General features: G+C 39.5%; 1 protein-coding gene across 1 annotated transcript in view; it reads right to left on the bottom strand.

Moving 5' to 3' along the window:
- Positions 1-21,456, bottom strand: part of TTC33 (tetratricopeptide repeat domain 33) — a 1,025,558-nt gene that overhangs the window by 463,696 nt on the left and 540,406 nt on the right. The window contains exon 4 of the mRNA XM_044069757.1: positions 21,229-21,360. Coding sequence (XP_043925692.1) covers positions 21,229-21,360 — 132 coding nt within the window. The remainder of the gene's footprint in view (positions 1-21,228; positions 21,361-21,456) is intronic.

A 21,456-nucleotide genomic window follows, 5' to 3' on the forward strand; every position in this document is an offset into this window, starting at 1 on the left:
TGACAAAAACTAGCCTCTCTCTCCTTCCTGTGTCCACATGTGTTTATGCAAGATGCTCTGGTTTCCACCCACATCCAAGGAAGCACTTGGAATTGATTTGATGATTCTCCGACTTGCCCACAGGTGTGCGTACCATATGAAAGTGTATGTGGGCATCCTGCAACAGAATGATGGCCTATCAAGGATTCAACTCCTTACCTTCTACCCAATGAGGGTCATAGATTCATAGGTTCATAGATTAGTACTAGGCTAACTGCCCTTACGAGCCATTTAAGCCTGCCACCATCCCCTGTGATTCAAAAACCTACCCTGTGTGTTTGTAAGGCACAAACACACACCTTAACCATTAGGCCACCCTTCCTGCAATGATTTGGTTCCAGCTCCCCCACAATCCTGAACTGGATAAAGGGGCTATAAAAAAAACAATGAAGCAAACAAAGCAGAGTTTTGTCTGTTGAGAGTACTAAAGTTGATGCATGCTTGTATTCATTAGAAATTCAGTTAAAAGAGTATCACCAGCCTTGCACTAAAACATATAATTAGGAATCATGCATAAATAATTTGAAATAAATAATTTTATAAATTCCTTTGGTGCATAGGTGGCACTTACTGCAGTTGGTAATACTTCCTGAAGCAGTGACCCTTTACGTGGTGGCAATAGGGTACTACCATTTGTTCAGTTGTATGTCATGGCTCAAGCTGCTCAGAATGGCATTTAATTTTAGCAACTATATGCATTCAGCAACAAAAAGAGCAAGAAAACATCTCATTTAAAAAGGGGCATAGTTTTAAGAAAAACAGCATATGTAGCAAGTTTTAGTGGTTTTGCATAGCTTTATGCAAAACTGCTATAAAGTGTTACATATGATGATCTACGGAATACAGTAAATACAGTAACTTTTTTTTAGTAATTAATAAATACTGATTTTGAAAGTAGGTTGAAAGTGCACTAGCACATAACAGTTCATGAAAAAAAAATCAGACTGGTAAGAAGTGATTTCAGCTCTGTGGCAAACAGAGATGAAGTCCTTACCATGACCCATGGCCCAGTTTTGACCATCATCCAAGGTGTTAAAGAAGCCCATATCAAAAAAGAAAGGCAGAAGGGGAAGCATGACATGGCCACTGCTGACTCAGAGTGTAAACTGGCAGCCAGAGCAGTGTCAGCTTGTAAGTTTTGGGCAGGAACTCTGAGAAGTGGCACCACAGAGACACTGCCTGATAACTACTTCTTAATGCCCCACTGCATACCAGCTTGCATGCTGTGTCATCTTGCAAGTTCAAGAAGTTACAGTAAACACACAGCTATCCCCTCAACATACCAGCCACCTGCAATATGACTACCCTTGTCCTGTTTCTCTCCTGATTAACTTCTAAGCTGGCAACAGCAATCAATCAGCTTTCCCCTCTGGAAAAAGGGAACCCCAAAAGAAGGAATTTCTGGCATCACTCTCAGTGCTTTATTTTCACATCCCATGAGTGTCCATTGGGAGGGACTTGATGGTCAGGTGTGACATAGGAACAAAAAGAAAACTAAAAAAAAATACACATACATTTTATTTCTTTGGTAAACTGTAAATGTAGAATTATTCAAATATTCACTAGTTATTCTTCATCCACCTTTGGTAAATATGCCCCCTCAGTGCTTTCTGTAATGTATAGTTCCTTCACTGGTTGGTATGTCACTTTCAGGTTATACTTCTGTGATTACAGATGATGTTAATTTGAAGAAGTGCCTTCCATATAACAGAGAATTTTTGAGAATAATTTTTAAGGGTTTATCATCTGTTTCCACCTAAATTTGTTTATCTTAGACATATCTGTGGAATTTCTCACTGCCATCAACTGCTACCAGTTCCTTTTCTATTTGAGCACATTTCTTTTTTGCATATGTACATGCTCTTAACCCATAAGCAGCAGGTCTTTTTTCCTCTTTCACATATGCACATCAAATGTACAGAGTCTGGAGCCAGCTTCATCTAACATTACCGCACCTTGTCCAAAGATGTTGCCAAGATTGAGCATAAGCCTGGTAGCCTATGCAAGCTACAAGATACCAGAGTGCCTGGCTGCGAGACAGTTGTCTTTGAGTGCCTTAGACAGGTTCACTCTCAGTACCCAGATGATAGTGTTGCTGAAACATGGGATAAAAACTTACATCAGGACTGGACCTTAAAAATTAAATGGAAAGCAGCAGGAAAGATATCACTACACATGAGCAGCAATTAAAAAAAAAACAATGAGGAGGGAAGAAGTAAAAGCTAAATGAGAAAATGGTTGACTGGTACATTAATTGCAAAGAGTAAGAAAACAGAAATAATAACTAAGCAAAATAGACAAGACTTAAGAAATGGGAAAATAAAATAGCATGGAAGTAAAACAACAATAGCAAAGGAACAAAAACAGAAGGTATCAATGAGGGTCGAGAAATGAAAGAAAAGGGATGGCAATGGTGCAATCAAAAAAAAAAAAAAACAGAGTAAAACATACCTTACAGACTCTTCACTATTAAATACTACCCAAGCACCCCTCTTAGGTACTCTGCTATATTCCTTCTCCTAATTTTACTAACATTCTGAAAGGTAAATTCCACAGACTAGTTTGTTTGTTTGTGTCTTTTGGCTTTTCCCGGTTAGGGGTCACCAAAGCGGAACTCCGGTCCGCTAATGATTGGTAGTTGATCTTTACGTGCCGAGTTACCAGCCCTGACGCACAACCTTCAACGAAGGTACGCCCATTCATGCATGTCTCCACGCAGAAGACGCTCTAGCTGTGAATCGAACCGCGCAGCGTCTTTCTGTGAGAATTCCACAGACTAGTACAAATCTAAAAAACTGCAAGATATACCATAAACACTTCTAAGAGAACCCATTACAGAACAGCTCTACAAAAAATTCACTGCTTAGAATTGACAAACTCACACATTCAATCAATTAAAAACATCCACAATATCTGAAACAAACCCAGAAAAAGTCCAGCTCTGACCTCTATAATAACTAAGAACACTCCATCCAGACAGTCAAGCTCTCATAACCAGTACAGACAAAAAGTAACAAATTTAAACAACCACTATGGTGACTTTTGTACTCCATTTCTGTATCCAAGCTATGAAACTTTATCCCTTTTGGCCTTAGAACAGACTCTAACCTAACTCCTCCTACAGACACTAAGAACATATACCAAAACTCTAAAGGGCATTGCACCAACTCTACTAGAAGTGTTCCCCTGCTCTAAATGGCAAGTACCCTAACCTCACACTATCTGAATCTAGTTAATTACCTACAACTACCTAATCCTACTGAACTGCCCTAACTCAAACCCTAAAAAATCTGTGGTCCATAATTCAAACCAAAACACACCCTCCTGCTCTCTAATCCTAAAGTTCCCCATTACTTTCTAACCCTAAAACTCCACTCACTAATCTTAAAGATCTTGACTCCTCCTCCCTAACCCTAAAACTTCAATTCTGTTCTCTAACCTCAAATTTTCCCCATAATCCCTAAACCTAAACCCCCCTCCTGCTCCCTAACTTTAAATCCCACTTTTGACTGCTGCCTAAAACCCTAATCTGTGCTCCCACCCCCACCCTGCAGCCAATGCATTTACCTTACTTGAACTTGGATACTGTGTTCAGGTGAGGTTTGGAAACTTCTCTCTCTCTGGACAGCTTATAAACCTTATCCAAACATGTTGTCGAGTCTAAGTGCGTGCCAGGCAGTGAAAGTTACAAGACACCCAAGTTCATGGCTGCCTGACAGTCATATCTCAGCGCCAGAGACTTGCTGAATCAGCATCTCTAACAATTTAACCTAATAATTTACTCAAGGATAGGATTAAGGAATGTTCAGAAAAGGGGAGGACAGCTGCACTGGGGAAACCTCTGCCTGCCAAAAGACTATAGCATTCCATCATCTACGGTGAGCAAAAAAAAAATACTAACAAAAATATGCAACTTAGAACGATTTGAGAAAAAAGTAAAAGGCTGAAAACTAGGAAACAAAGAATCTTCTATCTAGTTCCCTGCATAAGGATGAGGTGAATTACAGTTCTCTGATAAATGATGACCAGGGCTAGTCACAAAAGCCAGAATATTGGGTTGCAGGGTGACTAACCACAGGATGGCAGAGGGTTTAACAGGTAGGGGCTTTGAATTATGAGAAGAAAACATAGGAGTGTAAGAACAGGGGGATATACTAGAGAAGGTATTTGGAGGTTCTTCAAAAAAAGAAAAAAAGAGGGCTGCAAATGCAAACAGGAAGAGGACACAGTATATGTAACAAGGGATCTATTATTTGATAATAGTTTTAAATAGATATGCATTCTCTAACATAATCTGGTTGTAATGAGGTTGCTACTCCAATCCTTACCATATGGTCGCAGTTACTAGCAAGCAAATATTTACAAAAGAAATAAATACCTTACACAAAAATTGTTAAACATCCAAAATAACACACATGTAGCTTAGCCCCAAATTTATACTGTGTCTGTATAGGTTATTATGCTAAAATCTCTTTTTCGGTGCAGTATACAATGGATAGCATCACAGATTTATCTACTACTGTTATTACTATAGCAAGAAACAAGATACAATACAAAATGAAATTCACAGAGTTAAAAAAAAAATAATAAGTGAAAACAAGCCACAGAATCATCTTTTTAAGGTGGAAATCAACTTAAAGAGAGTGAAGTTTTGTTGACAGATGTGTACAGGACACCCCATAGCAAGTGCCAGAATGCAGGTCACAGAACTCCAGAAAATAATCCGTGATTCATTCGAACAAGAAGACATTCTGCAAATTGCCAAGACATTCTGTAAATTGCTTTGACGCTACCAAACTATTTTTATGGGGTTGCACCCCTCATCCTCCCACTCCTGCTACATATCACACACACACAAACACACTTTCATGCACACACACAAACGCAGTAATTCCAAGATCAGTGAACCTTGGAAAAGGGAGAATATCTATGGTATTGTAGCCTTGTAATCAAGTAAATATTTCCCCATATGAATTCATAATTCTTCGTATCACAATTACAGCCCTGGGAATCTCAAAAGGAAACCGGACACATAAGGTTACAACTAAATTATTCTAAAGTTAAGGATATTTTCTTATATTTTTCATCTTGCCAGTTAATGCCTCCTGCAACACAAATGTGTGACTATGGATCTTTGGATATGTAGCCACATTCTAACAAGTCCAACCCATGATTCAAACAAATTACTAAATAAACTTCACTCTCATCTTGCCATGATATAACAAGAAAGAAATAAACATGTTAACCTTCTGTGTTATGACCCCTGACAGCTGACTACTGTAAAATTCCTTTAGGCTCTGCATTTTGACAATGAAATCCCACTGCATTATCTTAACAGTTCATATCTTTTAACTGATAAGATATTTCTTCCAAGTACTTCTCAGCATCCTGTACTACTACAGTACTACCTCTTTTTAAAGAAGTAAGCAACCATTCGTTTACTGTTTACAGTAAATTTTTTTGTTTCTTTGTCAGAACAACACAAATTAAGATTACTCAAAACCCGATTTTTAAAGATTTAGTGTAAGGCCTAGAGGTAGCTGCTTAAGTCATAAAATATCTCTCATATTATAGCTAGAGGGAACTGGGCAGCCAAATACTCTGGCTTCCCTAGCACCTGTGACTACTGCAAGAATTCACTTTTAAATGCTGCTGTCCTCTGCAATGCTGACACCTTCAGGTGAAAGAGGTGCAAAGCATGCAGCATCAAAGAAGACATGATGTAAGTTGTACTTATACAAAGGACATCCATCTCTCAGCCTTTTAGCTCAAGAAATCTGGACAAAGCCTCAAATCATGGGGGCTACATGAATTAATATTAAATTTAAATGGCATACTATTCACAAATGTCAATAGAGTATCACTGATTAACATTTGTACAATAATACAGCTCTCTTATCCGCTGGAATTACTGATAAGAACACTGCTTTGTATGTATGTATTTTCATATATGTATATATTTACACACATACACATATAAATATATGAATATATATAATTTTACGGTTACAGATTTTATACACGCATATATATATATATATATATATATATATATATATATATATATATATGCATACACACACACACACACACACACACACACACACACACACACACACATTATAATAAAATATATATATATTCGTGTACACACACATATATATATATATATATATATATATATATATATATATATATATAAAAAGCATAAAATGGAGCAGAATAAAATGATGGCCATCAGTTACAAAAGTAAAACATCTTTAATGGAATCCAAGCGTAAGCACTTTCACAGTTACAAATACTGCTTCTTCAGACGATACTATTAGTCAAAAACCTTCATCCCTTAAATACAGTACTTAACATTCAAATGTACTACCTTCCTGATTGCTTGTTACACATTTAAAGAAACACCATCATTGCTAATGCAGAAAAGGCTAGTATTAAATACATTTACTAAAACTAGTTACATTCAAGGCTGTATAATAAAATATGTAACTATAACCACATTACCTATTTAGTATATGTATCTATACAATATTCACACTGCGGTGGTGGTGCTGCGGTAGCGTTGTCGCCTCACAGTAAGACGTCCTGTTCGATTCTCAGCTAGAGCGTCTTCTGTGTGGAGACATGCGTGAATGGGCATATCTTCGTTGAAGGTTGTGCGTCAGGGCTGGCAACTCAGCACGTAAAAATCTACTGCATATCATTAGCGGACCGGAGTTCCGTTGTGGCGACCCCTAACCGGGAAAAGCCGAAAGACACAACATCTATACAATATTCAAATTACATATAAACAACCTATAAAAATAAAAATAAACATTCTTGTAAAAAAACATGTTACCCTGCTACCCCACCTGTATACACACATCGTTTAACATCCTATGAAAACTGTGTTATCTACACAGAGGTCTAGCTTTCAGTATGGGTTTGATGGGGACTTTGTAATTCAAACCACTGCCACTATCAGCTCTTAATTTAATAATCCAGCAGGTTTCATTTGTTTCTGTCTTATTTTTAACATCTCCATGTCTCCCATCCAATCTAGTTTTTTCCATAACTAGAAGGTGAAATTTATGTGTGTCCCCTTTGTGAATGACATGTTTAGCTAAGGCATTAGTGGTTTCTCTGCTACTGCAGCCTCATCAGTGCAAATCTAAGCAGTTAACAGCAATTATCACTTACATACCATAAACAACGTCATGTGATGAGATGGTATTAAGGGTAAAAAATATATACACATACAGACTCATAAGTCAAACTCCTGAATGGGCAGTTTGATACACACATACACACACATATATATATATATATATATATATATATATATATATATATATATATATATATATAGAGAGAGAGAGGGAGATGTGTGTGTGTGTGTGTGTGTGTGTAGACAGCGAGCGATCAATAAAATGAATTCATAGAGAATAGTCTATAAAATATATACAGAATCAATATTAATACTGAAAAATTATAATGCACCTATTAAAATTAATAATTAACTCCTGACAGAAAAGATGAAAAGATAAGTATTAACAGAAACACTGGACTATTGTTAGAACATTTCATTTAGATCTGGGTGATACAATACTCCTAATTTAACTACCCAGTTCTGCTGCACTTTATTAAGAAATGCTTGTCACCCATGCAACTTTTTGTGTGTATGTAAAAATAAATAAATTATGGATCTACTTCTAATCATCGAAGTTTCAGAACATCGAACATCACATGGTCGAAGACCAGACAACTGAAGTTCTGAAACACTGAACGTTCTGAATGGAGACAGCCGTACAGAGCAGAACAGGAAATTTACCTTTTTCCTCGCTGTAGTGCAATCGCAGATTTGGTACATTTAAGTAGCAGGGGGTATATGTGTGGGCTCAGGGAGGCTTGCCCTCTGCAAAAACATAAAAGAAGACCTCTTTTCTTTTTAGTTTTTTTTATTTCATGTTCGATTTTTCAGAACTCTGATCATCTGATCATCGACCATGTGATGCTCGATGTTCTGAAACGTCAATGATTTGAAACAGATCTACACATATACACAAACACACATATTTTATATATATATATATATATATATATATATATATATATATATATACATATACAGATATATAAGTAAATGTTTGTAACCCTCTACATGCAGTTAGACTACAGACTCATGGGAGTAAATTTTTCTGTGTATATGCTTTTAACAAATCTGATGGCATATAACAAAAGGTACATGACAAGTGGCTCTCAGCTATACTGAAATTAATTTTTTCTATTTGAGTACTGTGTAATGCAGCTTCCTCTGCTCATTATTTTGAAAGCCAGTTTTCAGATATTTGACAATAACATACATGTATCTCATCCATAAAAATACATGCATTTGGATTTTAGAAAACATTTCTTTGAAATGTAACTACTCATAATCACAGAAATGTTTTTTTTTTCCAAGTCAGATTTCCCTTCAGCTACACATTCATTTAAAATGTGACACACTAAGCTTTATAACTGCAAATTCCTGCTGCTTTACCTCTGGTTTACAAGGGAAGTATGTTTGCAATCACAAGAACAATTTTAATGTATCTGAAAGCACACAACTACAGTGATATAATGCAGGTCTAGTCACTCTTTACTGTGGTCAAAAAGTACAGCTGTGTAAGTAAATTTAACTATACCAGTGGATATTCACACAGAGCACTGCTGCAGTACCTCAAGCTATATGAGAAATCATGACAAGGATTGGATCAGCCAGCTAGCTTCCAAAGATTTATGGCATCTATCATGCACCCTACCCATTGCTATGCAAAAGGTAAGTGATATAAATATATTGGTTTGTCATCAAAACTTCAGAGCTGTCTTGTCCCAGAAGGCTGGTGTTGAGTCCACACTGATTTGACAAACCACTGATTTTTTTTCTCATGTGAAGTCTGGCCAAGGGAATATTGGGAACAGTGGGTGGCCATCAAACCTAGCATTATGAGATACTCCCAAGCAAATGCACGTCTGGTTTGAAAACATCAGAAATTGTTCAGGATACCATATCATAAAGCCAAACAGTGACTGACAATCAAGTCCAAATTATGTTTCATAGTTTCATGGTTTAGTAGTTTCATAGTTTAGTACTAGGCTATCTGCCCTGGGGCATTTATAAGCCTAGCCATAGTGATGTGGCTTTTGCTACCCCATGTAATGGTACAAATGTGTACATAATAGATTTAGAATACTGTGCCTCTGTCTAATAGTGACACAGTGAAGACCCCCTTACATAATAGAATTAGTTTACTGTGCCTCTGTCTAGTAGTGACACAGAGGTGACCCCCGGGGTAAACCTACGATTTCCCATCCACTCGTCAAGATTTCTCTTGAAGAGAGTCAGTGACGGGCTCTGCCTAACATGAACTGGGATTCTGTTCCAGAGTATTGGAAGCCTCTGAGTTATGAATCTGTCCCTCCAGCATGTCCTATTCATATATGTGCTAAGGTTTAAATCTTTAGCTCTCGTGATTCTGATGGATTTGGATTTTTTGAGGTGGAGCATGTCCATCAATTCCTGATTGGACATGGCCTTGTACGTCAGGCACAGATCACCTCTGAGTAGGCGGTATGCTACTGAATAGAGCTGGAGTTTCTTTAGTCTGGCAGCATATGACATATGTTGGAGACCCTTGATCCTCTTGGTGAGGTACTTTTGGGGTATCTCCAGCTGTTGCAAGTGCCGGGTGAGGTACATACCAAATGGGGCATTGTACTCAATCATGGGCCTGATAAGGGAGGAGTATAGGGGTACAATGACCTCCTTTGATCTGGATGTGAATCCCTTCATGATAAGGTGGGCAAGGTAGAAAGTCTTTCTAACCACTTTGGCAACGTGGATGTCAAATGAGAGGTCACTATCAACTTGGGTCCCCAGGTCTCTGATTATTTTTTTCTGTACTCAGTGGGTTACTGTCTATGTGATAATTTGTGGGTACTTTGTTTTTCCCAAAGCGGATGACTATACATTTTTTGGCATTTAGTTTAAGGCCATGACTCCGGCACCAGTTGTCTGTTTCAGTGAGGCCTTTCTGTAGGATGTATGTGTCAGCTGGTGTATCGACTATGGCGCCTAGTCTGCAGTCATCTGTGAACTTTGTCAGCCACAACCCTCCCATGTTTGCTTTCGCATCTGAGAAATAAATGCCGAACAAGAGGGGTCCCAGGACAGAGCCCTGTGGAACACCACTTGTGACTGGCTTTGAGTTTGACATGGCTCCAGCGATTTTGACTTTATGGGTTCTATCCTTTAGCCAGTTTGCAACCCATCTTGTGACATATGGATTTACATTTAAGCTGTTGAGCTTGTCTATGATGCCTGAGTGGGGTATTGTGTCGAAAGCAGTCAACCAGGTTCAAAAGGCAGGATCTGCCCTTTACAAAGCCGAACTGGGTGGGATCAAGTGTCTGTAGGTCCCCAATGTCTCTGTTTATGAGTTCCATAATGATTCTTTCCATAGCTTTGCAGACCAGGCTGGTTAAGCTTATGGGGCGGTAGTTACCAGGGTCTGTAGAGGTGCCTCCTTTGTGAAGTGGGACCACTGTTGCTGTACGCCAGTGTTCAGGTACATATCCTGTAGTAAGGCTAAGGTTAAACAGCATTTTTATGTGCGGGTTTAGCTCCTCTTGGAGTTCACGTAACACGCAACCCGGGATACCGTCAGGTACCATTGATGCTGTGTTTTTAGCTTTGCTGAGGGCGGTTCTCACCTAGACATCTGAGATGACAGGGAGGTTACATTCAGCTGTGATAAGTATTTCTTCTTTTGGGGGTGAGGGAGGGGAGAAATTTGCACTGAACCTGTCTGCCAGAATGCTGGCAATATCTGTGGGTTCAGTGTATTTTTTGTCATTGTGAACTAACTCTGAGCATATCTGAGGGTTTCCACCCAGGTTTCTAACATAGCAGAAGAAGGCCTTGTGGTTATCTTTAGTGTCCATAGAGATTTTTCTCTCAAAGTTGGCCTTTGATGTTTTTATGAGAGAACGTAGCTTTCTACTAGTGCTGATCAGAGATGCCTTATCTTTATGGGATTTTGCTCTGTCGTGCAGTAGCTTCCTTCTTTTGTTATACAATTTGTTTATGGCTGCGGTCCACCAGACAGGACGCCTGCCCTTGGTGGAGAGGGTCTTGGTTTTATTTGAGATTGCATGATCCATGCATTCTTGGAGATGTCCGTAGAAAGCATTTGTGAAGGATTCGGCATTGTGGGATGTGGTTTCCACTGGCCCAGTGGACTTAAAGGATACCATCTCAGTCTTAAGAAGTGTAAAGTCAGCTTTTGAGAAGTTTTTCACTGTAGTCTTTTGTGTTGGGGGTGGAGGTGGAATATGTATATCCAGGGTGATTAGTTTGTGGTCAGATCTCACTAGTGAGGGGTATACTTCCGGTGTGGAGCACTTTGTCCCCATGTTTGTGATGATCAGGTCTAGTATATTATCTCCCCTTGTGGAAGAGGTGACTAGCTGTTCCATTGCATTTGAATTTATGAATTCCAGGAACCTTTGGGCTAGGGTGTTAGGGCTAGAATAATGCACCCAGTCTATGTTAGGGTAGTTGAAGTCTCCCAATATGATGGTGTTTGGTGAGACATTCATATCCTCCAATATCTTCAGGAAGGCTGAATGGGGTTCCTGAGATTGAGAGGGTGGTCTGTAACATGCTACCAGTTGTATAGCAGTTTTGCCTATGGTTAGTTGCACCTGGATGGTCTCTGATGCTTCATGTGTTACCACTAACCTGGAGGTGTGGGTGTCCTTGATGAATATGGACACTCCCCCTCCCTTTTTGGTTTGGCCCGAGTTTTGGGGCCGAAAAGCATGATACGAGGTATAGCCTGGTAGCGCTGGGGTGCTCTCAGGAGCCTTGAACCAGGTTTCAGTTACTGCACAGACATAGATGTTCTCCATACTGAGGAGTGCTTCGAGAGCCTGCATCTTGAGATTTAGACTTCTGGCGTTGAGCAGCATTACCCTTAATTTTTTCCATTTTTGTTTTCTAAGGAGGTGGGTTTGTCTTTTGAGCCTTGCCTAAAAAAGGCACTATGGGGGTGGCAAGAGCCTTAGCCAATATCCGGAAGCCCAGTGGTGACAGATGCAAGCCGTCCCTTGTGAAGCAGCGTGGCTTGTCCAGCATGTCATCCCAAGCAGACAGACATTGGATCCCCCTAGAATGACACCAGTAATTGAGCCAATTATTAAAGCTGATCATCTTGTCTTTGTATTGTGATATCATTCTTGGTGAGGGAAAGATGCTGCTCAGGGTCAGGGTCATACCAGCCTGGGCTACATAATCAGAGAGCTCCTCTATGTCTCTTTTCATGTAGTCCAGGGAGGTACGTCTCAGGTCATTCACGCCGGCATGGACAATGACGGAGTCATATTTGTACTTGCTTTGGAGTGACCTGAGTGCATGTGTTATGTGGCGGATCCTAGCTCCCGATAGGCAGCTCACTGTTACCCTCTCCTTGTTCAGCCTGGTAAGCGGAACAACAGTGTGTCTGACTATAGAGTCACCTATTACTAGTGTATCAGGCATGGTGTTTGGCCTTAAGGACTGTGATTGTTTGACACACTGATTTATTGAAGTATGTGTTACACGTGTTATGTTTTGAGGTGGTGGATTTTTGGGTGTCTGCTTTGGGAGCCTCTGTTGTTTTGGTAAGTTTTTTGTTAGAGCCTCCGAGTATGTCTTTGTGTTATTATGTGTTTGGTTTGCAGTTGTGGTTGGTCTGTGTGGGACTGGGTTTGCTGTGTGTGTGGTTACCTTCTCCTCCTGTCTGGTCTTGCCAGTCCTGAGTTGAGAGAGTTCAGCCTCCAGTTTGGCTATATAGTTGCATCTCTCACATGTATTTGTGTTTGTTGGGAGGAGGAGAGGGTTGTCTGTGTACATTAGACAATTGTAGCATTGTCTCAAGATTCCCAGATTAACCAGCTGAACTGGAGAGGATTCTAGTAATCCACCACTCGACATGCTAGAATATTATAAGTGAGTGCTGTGCCTTTAAGGGAAGTGGGTACTCACAGGGGTGGTAGGTGGATGTAGTGCTTACTTTAGTTTGAGAGTGCTTACTTAGAAGAGAGGTTTCGAGAACAAGTGCTAGGCTTATACTAAAGCGAGTAGACTGATTATTATAAGAGTAGAGCTTTCTTAAGGGAAAATTTGAAGAGCAGACTTGGCGGAGCCAGAAAAAGTTAACCTTGTTTAACCTTATGCGCACAATCGTGCAAAGCCGCTCAAACACGGATTTTAAACAGGGAACTTCAAAAGACCTAGAAATGGTCCAAAACAACCAATTACTACAAGCTCTTGTGCTGAGGTCACTCCTTCCGGGACAGATAGGCTGCTCGATGCTCCCCACTCCCACTGGTGAGCAAAGAAACTTCCTTCTATCCAAGTATGGCAATGGACAACACAGGAACTACACCACAGCCCAGAATACAGCAAAGCCTGTATACTGGTCTAAACTAGTCGATGAGAGGCGGGAAAACAAGGATTTTTTTTTTGTTTTTGAGATAGAAAGCACACAGAAATGCAGGAAACAGTAATAAATCAGTTACACAGGCTAGTACACTTTAGTGGGCAGCCTCAACAGTTAAATTTAACAAACAAACAAACAAATTTTCGACCAAATGTAACTTTAAGTGCAGATAATATATATATACAGCAACAAACAGCTAAAAAACAGATTAAGCTTGTTCAAAGTAAGCAAGAGAAGGTATTTTAGGTAAAAAACAGCAAAAAAATGCTTAAATCAGGAATGTGTAATCTTATCCAGTGCTGCTGGTGAACACAAGTCCTAATCACTGAGCAACTCTGCTAGTTCACCATTAACTTGCTGATTACAAGACTGTGCAGTTACGCAAAAAGGAAAGCTGTCGGTATTACATACTACCAACTGCTTGTCTTTCTTTATGTTTATGTAACCTCAGGGTTTATGCAGGCAAGTAACAGTATCTGTGGATGGTGCACTTTCCATATGGAGGAAGTAGGAGGGGCGGTTGTCCCCTGCAAAAATGTTTAGTATAGTGTTCTAAATTTCTCTGGTGTCCAGCAATCTGTATGGTCAATTAATGAGTGGATTCTTGAGGTAAATGTTCATTTCTGGTGACTACTTTGCAACGGCTTTCAATGTATGTGGTATTTCTGTTGTAGGGAAGTGATTTATGGGCTCAAACATCCTATGACTACTTATCTTAGCTCCATTTACCAATTTCTTTTCTTTACAACAGCTTCCTGTTCCTCTAAGTGCAAGCAAATGGAACCCATCCTTGGTATGTCCAGCACACTAGCTTCTGCCATGTCCAAAGGGTACTTCAATGCAGGCTGTCAAATGGAAACTAACATCTGTTTGTTCAGTGACTGTACTTCTGACCAATTAGAAAACCCCTCATGATAACTTACCATCCTCCCCAACGAATGTGGTCAGCAAGACAGGCTCAATGTTTGCAAAATATACAGTTTGGTGACTTCTGATGTGTTATACCACATGTCTAAATTTGTCATCTAGATGAATGCTGTCAGCGGGCCCCCTCAAATAGAAATTGCACCAGAAGGAAGAAAATGTTAAATTGCTTCTATTTGCTTTACATGATCTATAATCTGTAATGTTTATATTTACAAGTATTTAATTCTTGGTAGCTCTACGCTCGCTCCCCAGCCAGGACAGCCAGCAGTGATACCCCTTACTACCCTATAGCTAGCAAATCTCTCCCCTGTAATACTATAACCCTCCCTTTAACTGCTTGCCCCTATCACCTCTATTCCAGACCGGTCTTCTCCCTCTCCAACTCACCTTCTATTACATAGTTTCTGCCCACTAGGTGATACTTTTACCTAGTCCTACCTTTCTCAAACCTATCCTATGAATTCATAGCCCAACCACCTCACAGCTCCAGGCCTTACAAGTGGTTGTCAATTATTGTCCACTTTTGATACTTCTAGTTTTTAGTACCCTCCTATCCCCCTATTACCCCCCACTACTTTCACTAAACTCTTTGCCCACTCACAACTTTACTAACCTTGCATACTCTGCATTTCACTGATTGTTTTTCTGGCTGCATCTTCCTTATCTTGTCTCTTCCCGCTCCGTTTGCCCTGCGGGCTCACTTAGCTCCCCTACCCTACCCCCAAATCCCACCCACCCCCAGTGCATCTACTCTTATATGCTACTAACCACACCTACTTCCTCCCTACCAATTACACCCCTCCCCTTCATCACAATCTTCTTCCTATTCCCTCCCCCTATAATCCATCTCCTCATACCTCCCTTCAAATTTAACAACACAATACTACTTTATCAAAGTCTCAACATGCTTACAAAACTTATATCATACACAATCCAACTACTACTACTTCTGAACCTTACTTACATCCACTACCTCACCCAGCCCAACTCCATAAATCACACACCATTTCAACACACAACCAGCTCACTCCCCTCAACTCACTTACACTCATTTGTCTCAATCTCCCCTGCACTGTATCCCATTAACATCCATTTTTTCCACTATAAACTAAGCTCTACTTATAAACTCTTCAGCCCCTCTCCTTCCTCCTACATTCACACAAACCTAACAAAATACAACACACATACAAGGCAACCGAAATACCTAATTAGCATAATCCAACACTTAACCATACATCTATCTGGAGATATACACCCTAACCCAGGCCCAAACACAACTTTCTCTACATCTAAATCCATCATATTAGCTGCTCTAAATGCCCAAAGTATAGCTAACAAAATTCCCAGCCTCCATGCCTGGCTTCACCACAATATACCTGACATCTTAGCTATTTCTGAAACCTGGTTAAAACCTCATATAAAAGATGCTGAAATAGTTCCACCAAACTACTCTATCATAAGAAAAGACAGGGCTCACAAAAAGGGTGGTGGGGTAGCTATACTCTACTCATCCACCCTATCCATTACTCCCTATAACAAACCCATTCCTCAATTCTCCAATGCAGAATTAGTACTAGCCCTATTTCAGTTAAATAAACACAAACACATCTGCATAGCCTCACTTTACATCCCCCCTGGAGACAATACCTCAGTACTTGAGGATATTCGATCCTGGCTCTCAACCAACATCAGCAATGAAACCATTATCATGGGAGACACAAATATTAATTGGTCTTCCATTCACTCCCCTACTCACCCCCTAAACATCAACCTATACAAGTACTCTCAACTCATCAACCTCACTACCAGACCCTCTAAAGACTTCTCCAGTGGCAGTATCCTACACTGGATCTTAGTCTCTCACCCCCACTACTACTCTGATAGTGGAACTCTTCCTGATTCCCTCAGTGACCACCTCCCCATCTTTACCAGACGCCTTCCATCTCCATTACAAATAACTCATAAGTACATCACCACTCGCTACCTAAAAAAATTCAAACCAATATCCTCCTCAGAAACCCTAAAATCAATTAATTGGAACTCGCTAAAAACTCTACCCCTAGATAATGCAGTTGTACACTTCAATACAACCTTCCTAAACGTGCTAGATAGTTTTACCCCCATAAAAACCAAAAGAATAAGAAACAATACCGCACCCTGGCTAACAAGAAATACACTCACTGCAATGCGACTCAGAGACAAAACCTGGACACATTACCAAAGAAACAAAACTCCCACCACCCTAAATGAATTCAAAACACTTCGCAATACCGTTAAAAAGCTTATCACAGTAGATAGACAGAATTACTTCTCACTACTCCAAAACAATCACAAAACAAACCCTCAAAAATTTTGGAAAGGCATCACTACCCTCCTAAAACCAGGCTCCACTGATAACCTTAGCCCAGACCCTAATGCACTAGACATAGATCTGGCTACCCAATTCAATGCTTTCTTCACAGACTCTATTACCAAACTAACCTCATCCTTCTCCAATCATCCCTCACCTCCTACTTCTACATCCCCCCACTTATCACCCCCTTCATCCCCAGTCTCTCAACTCCCACCATTCTCCCTAAAACCCATTCCTACTTCTACAATAAGAAAACTCCTGCAAAGGCTTAAACCATGCGCCAATGCCCCCGATAGCATTTACTCATCCTTCCTCAGCATAGCAGCTGAAGCCATTGCCTTCCCCATTAGCATCCTTATCAATTGCTCTATCCAAGAAGGTCTTGTACCGACACTCTGGAAAAAGGCTTTCATCATTCTCCTACACAAAGGAGGCAATAATTACAATATTACTAACTTTCGTCCTATCGCCATCCTCTCTCCCATATCAAAACTCCTAGAGAAATGTAGCCATATTCAACTTCTTCCCTATCTCTTAGATAATAACTTGCTAACTTCCACACAACACGTATTCAGACCCAGTCACAGCACCATGACTGCCCTCCTATCCTTCCAGGAAACCGTAAATAAAGCCAGAGATTCTGGTTCTACTGTATCTACTCTCTTTCGTGACCTCTCTAAGGCCTTTGACACTATCTCTCATAACCTTCTCCTAACTAAACTATCTAAACTAAACCTATCCCCTTCCTCTCTCAACTGGTTCACCAGCTCTCTCTCTAACAGGCAACAAGCTGTCAAGTGGAAAAACGCCACCTCCTCTTTCCTTAACACACCCACTGGTGTCCCCCAAGGATCCATTTTGGGTCCTCCCCTCTTCAATATATTCATTAATGATTTCTTCCACTCAATTCCTCATGCTAAACTTATTCAATATGCAGATGACTCTACAATTATCTGTGCAGCTACATCCATCCCTGCTCTCCTAAAACTGACTCAAGACACCTTCTCTAATACAGAACAGTGGATGAAGGACAATCATCTAGCACTAAATGCATCAAAAACCAAACTTATGGTATTTACTCCATCAATAACTAACACCATTGATAGAAAACTATTCTCCATCACTAGCCAGAATAACACACCTCTTGAACTAGTATCTGAAACTAAACTACTAGGAATCCAAATAGATAATCAGCTTAAATTCAATAGCCACCTACAACTAAACATAAAAAAAACACCAAAAACTTGGCATGCTCTACCGACACAATCGATTCCTCACTACATCTACTAAACTCACTCTTCCTACTACATTTCTCATCCCTTCCCTTCTTTATGGTGCCCCTCTCCTAACAAACCTACAATCATCTCTCAAAACTAAACTGTCCTCCTGTTATAATAAAATTGCCAAATTTGCCACTAGTAACAAATCATCTACCCATCACTGTACATCTCTTCACAAACTCAACTGGCTAGAGCTTCCCAACTATCTCTCCTATATTCAGCTCACTTTTGCTCACAAACTCATTTTTCATCCATCTCTGTCCCTCTCTCAGCTCTACCTTTAAAATGCACCTGCCACAAAGAATTCTAAGATCTAATAACCAAAACCTAATTGAGCTGTATAAACCCCTTCACTCTCCAGGAAAAACCTCCTGTCCTTTGCCCTGGCATGACTATGGAACTCCCTTCCTCCCTCCATCCGTATCACCACCTACCTCCCTGCTTTTAAAAAAATCACTGTACTCACATCTAACATCCTCCTGGGAATGCTCCTGCTCCCACCCCTCATAGCCCATTCTCCACTTACTACCTTCAACTTATTCATATATTACCAGACACCAAATAATTAAGTCAACTGTAGTTCTCTAACCCTACTATTCCTCTGAAGAAACTATATATATACTACCACAATGCTTTATTTTTCTAAAAATTTTTACCTAAACTCTTTCTTCGCTCCTACTTAAATATCGGTTGTTCTACAAAATAAAACCAAAAAATTACTTTGTAACAGCTTAATCTTTATTTAGTTTGCAACCCACAAATGACTGACATTGTAAACTGCTGCAGTCTTTTGTTACCACTGCTTTAAAGCTTTGCGTTTAACCTACTAATAATTTGAAATTGTAAGCTGCTGTAATAATTTTTGTAACCTTTGTTTTGGAGCTTTTCTCCCCTGGACTCCATTGAAAATGGGTTCTTATTGGCCCAATGGACTATCCTGGTTAACCAACTGCAAATAAATAAATTTTGAGATGCTACAACTTCAATGTTTGTATACAGGGGAAGCTATGGGAGTTAAGCTGCTAAAAGAGGATATTTGGAGTCAGGCTGTGCCCCCAGTAGTATTGGTCAAGTTTGAGTGTTAGGTACTGTTTATATTTTATTGTTGTTTAACATTTGTTGGGATTGTTTGGAATGGGTGATTTTTTATAGTATGTGCCATTACATCCTATCAGAGCCGGCAACAGCATGAAAATAGTTCTTGTAGATGTCAACCCACTACCTCAGCAGTCTTGTGATGAAAAGGCACTTGATATCTGACAAACAACTGGTTGCACTAAGCATGCCCTATTATCACATGACCACCTCCAAGTCAAGGAACCCCCCCCCCTCAGATAATAAAAAATAACCATAAAATGTTCAATCATTCCTACCTAAGCCACATAACTCAGGACACCAGTATAAAATGCCATTCTCTGGGATGGCCAGTACTGTAAACAGAAATTCAAGTGCTGCTTATTAGTCTTCTTACACAAATGGGACTAAAGCTGAGCACTACTACTGTAATCCGAGGCAGCTGCATTACCAAGCTGCAGTTTGAATTTACTGCTCCACATTAAAAAATAAAGTCAAGCTGCTCATATGAAACAAAACTCAAGTATTATCGTAACCAGATTTTTGATGTAATACCGGTTGCTTCCCAATGTGTATATATAAACATTAATGCTGTGATAATGTCAATTAGTGCATTTTCATTCACATTGAAGGTTGTTTTAGGCAGGGATATCATTGAAAATGTAGAAAATCATGTTTCTGTTTACATATGCTGTTTGAGGGCAGAGTGTTATCGTTCTTGTAATACACTGCGCTTCCTGATGTTAAAATAGAAGCACAAGTGCTATGATAATGTGAGTTAGTGTGTTTTGGTTCACATTACACGTTGTTTTAGGCAGGCTTATCAGTGAAAATGAAGAAAGTAATGTTGCTGTATCAATTACTGTGTTTTCGTTCACATCGAAGGTTGTGTAATGCATGTTCTTCAGAACCCCAAACCAAAACACTGTTGTCAACCATTCCATTCCCAAACACCTGTTATCATCATCCACCATCAGTTCACTAAAGCTTTACGTTTTGCAAGTTTTCTGTAAAAAAAAATGTGTGATACATAAATAGTTTACCGTTTAATAAATAGAGTTCAGCAGAAAGCATTTCCAAGTGGTCTGTATTTTTCTTGTCATCATTGCTTCTTCACAATAAAAGTACTCCTTTCGTCAGTAACAGACCTGCCCTGCCAATTGAAGCTTCCGTCCATCATGCACGCAAAACAGGAAAAAGATTTCCATGATTGCTTCTCTTCCTCAATGTCAGCAAAACTAGTTTTTCAACAGTAAACACAAAGAGTGACAACTTACGGTGCTTCCCGCAGCTGTTTTCAAGCCAGCAAGCGTATTATCACAACCGCGAAAATCTGGTTGCAATAATACGCAAGTACCAACATAACCAATCAAAATGATGACACCACGAACAAAAAAAACACACAAATATTCCAAACACAAATTTTCTAAGCATGTGAAAATATGTGTTGGTTAAAAACGTAGCAATTAGTTTCACAGTATTTCAATTAGCTCAACCTTCACTCAATACCAAAACCTCAGAATACTGAGGTGTGCCAAAAAGCCATAATTAGACAGAAAAGATCAATATGCAACAATGTTATACCTTACAGAATAAAATGAAAGAATACATAAATAAAAATGAACAGCTGAATCGCGTAGGCAGAATACAGTTAAGAAAATTAAAACTATACCAAGGGAAAAACGTATGGTAACTTTCATTTCTGATCTCTTGTTCAAAAAAATATCTCCATTATGTTGTAAACAGCTCAGCTGAAGCAAAATTCCAGAATGACAACACAGATGACAAACGTACGGGCAATACATTTAGATGACACACCATAATAAAAACACCAATACTACCATGAGACAGCAGAAAAATGTTTTCATTTCAGTACGAGCCAACATGCAATGTTTATGAAAAATTAAATTCCACATCATTTTAGAAATATTGCTTAAAATATGCATGTTGAGAGTACAAATAAATTGTTATAACAATATTTCAAACTGCTCAACAAAATTTTGTAGACCTGGCTACCATACTGCACTAAAAGAAGATTTCTTTTTACCAGCATCACTTCTCCTATACCAAGTTGTGCACGTCCAAGGGTCTGCCGTGCCATCCACCACCGGGGGCTTCGCTGTACTGCCATTTCTGCTGCTTGTACTGCTAGGAAGGCCTCATTCAATAACATCAACACCTAAAAAAGAGGAAAACAAAGAACTGTCTTAAAACAAATGCACAGCAAATGAAACAGCAAGATGAAACTCAAAGGTTTTTTGGTTCTGGAAAAGGG

This window comes from Protopterus annectens, chromosome 1.part0 (genome assembly GCF_019279795.1).
Source record: "Protopterus annectens isolate FY-2018-M chromosome 1.part0, PAN1.0, whole genome shotgun sequence".
NCBI classification, from domain to species: Eukaryota; Metazoa; Chordata; order Ceratodontiformes; family Protopteridae; genus Protopterus; species Protopterus annectens.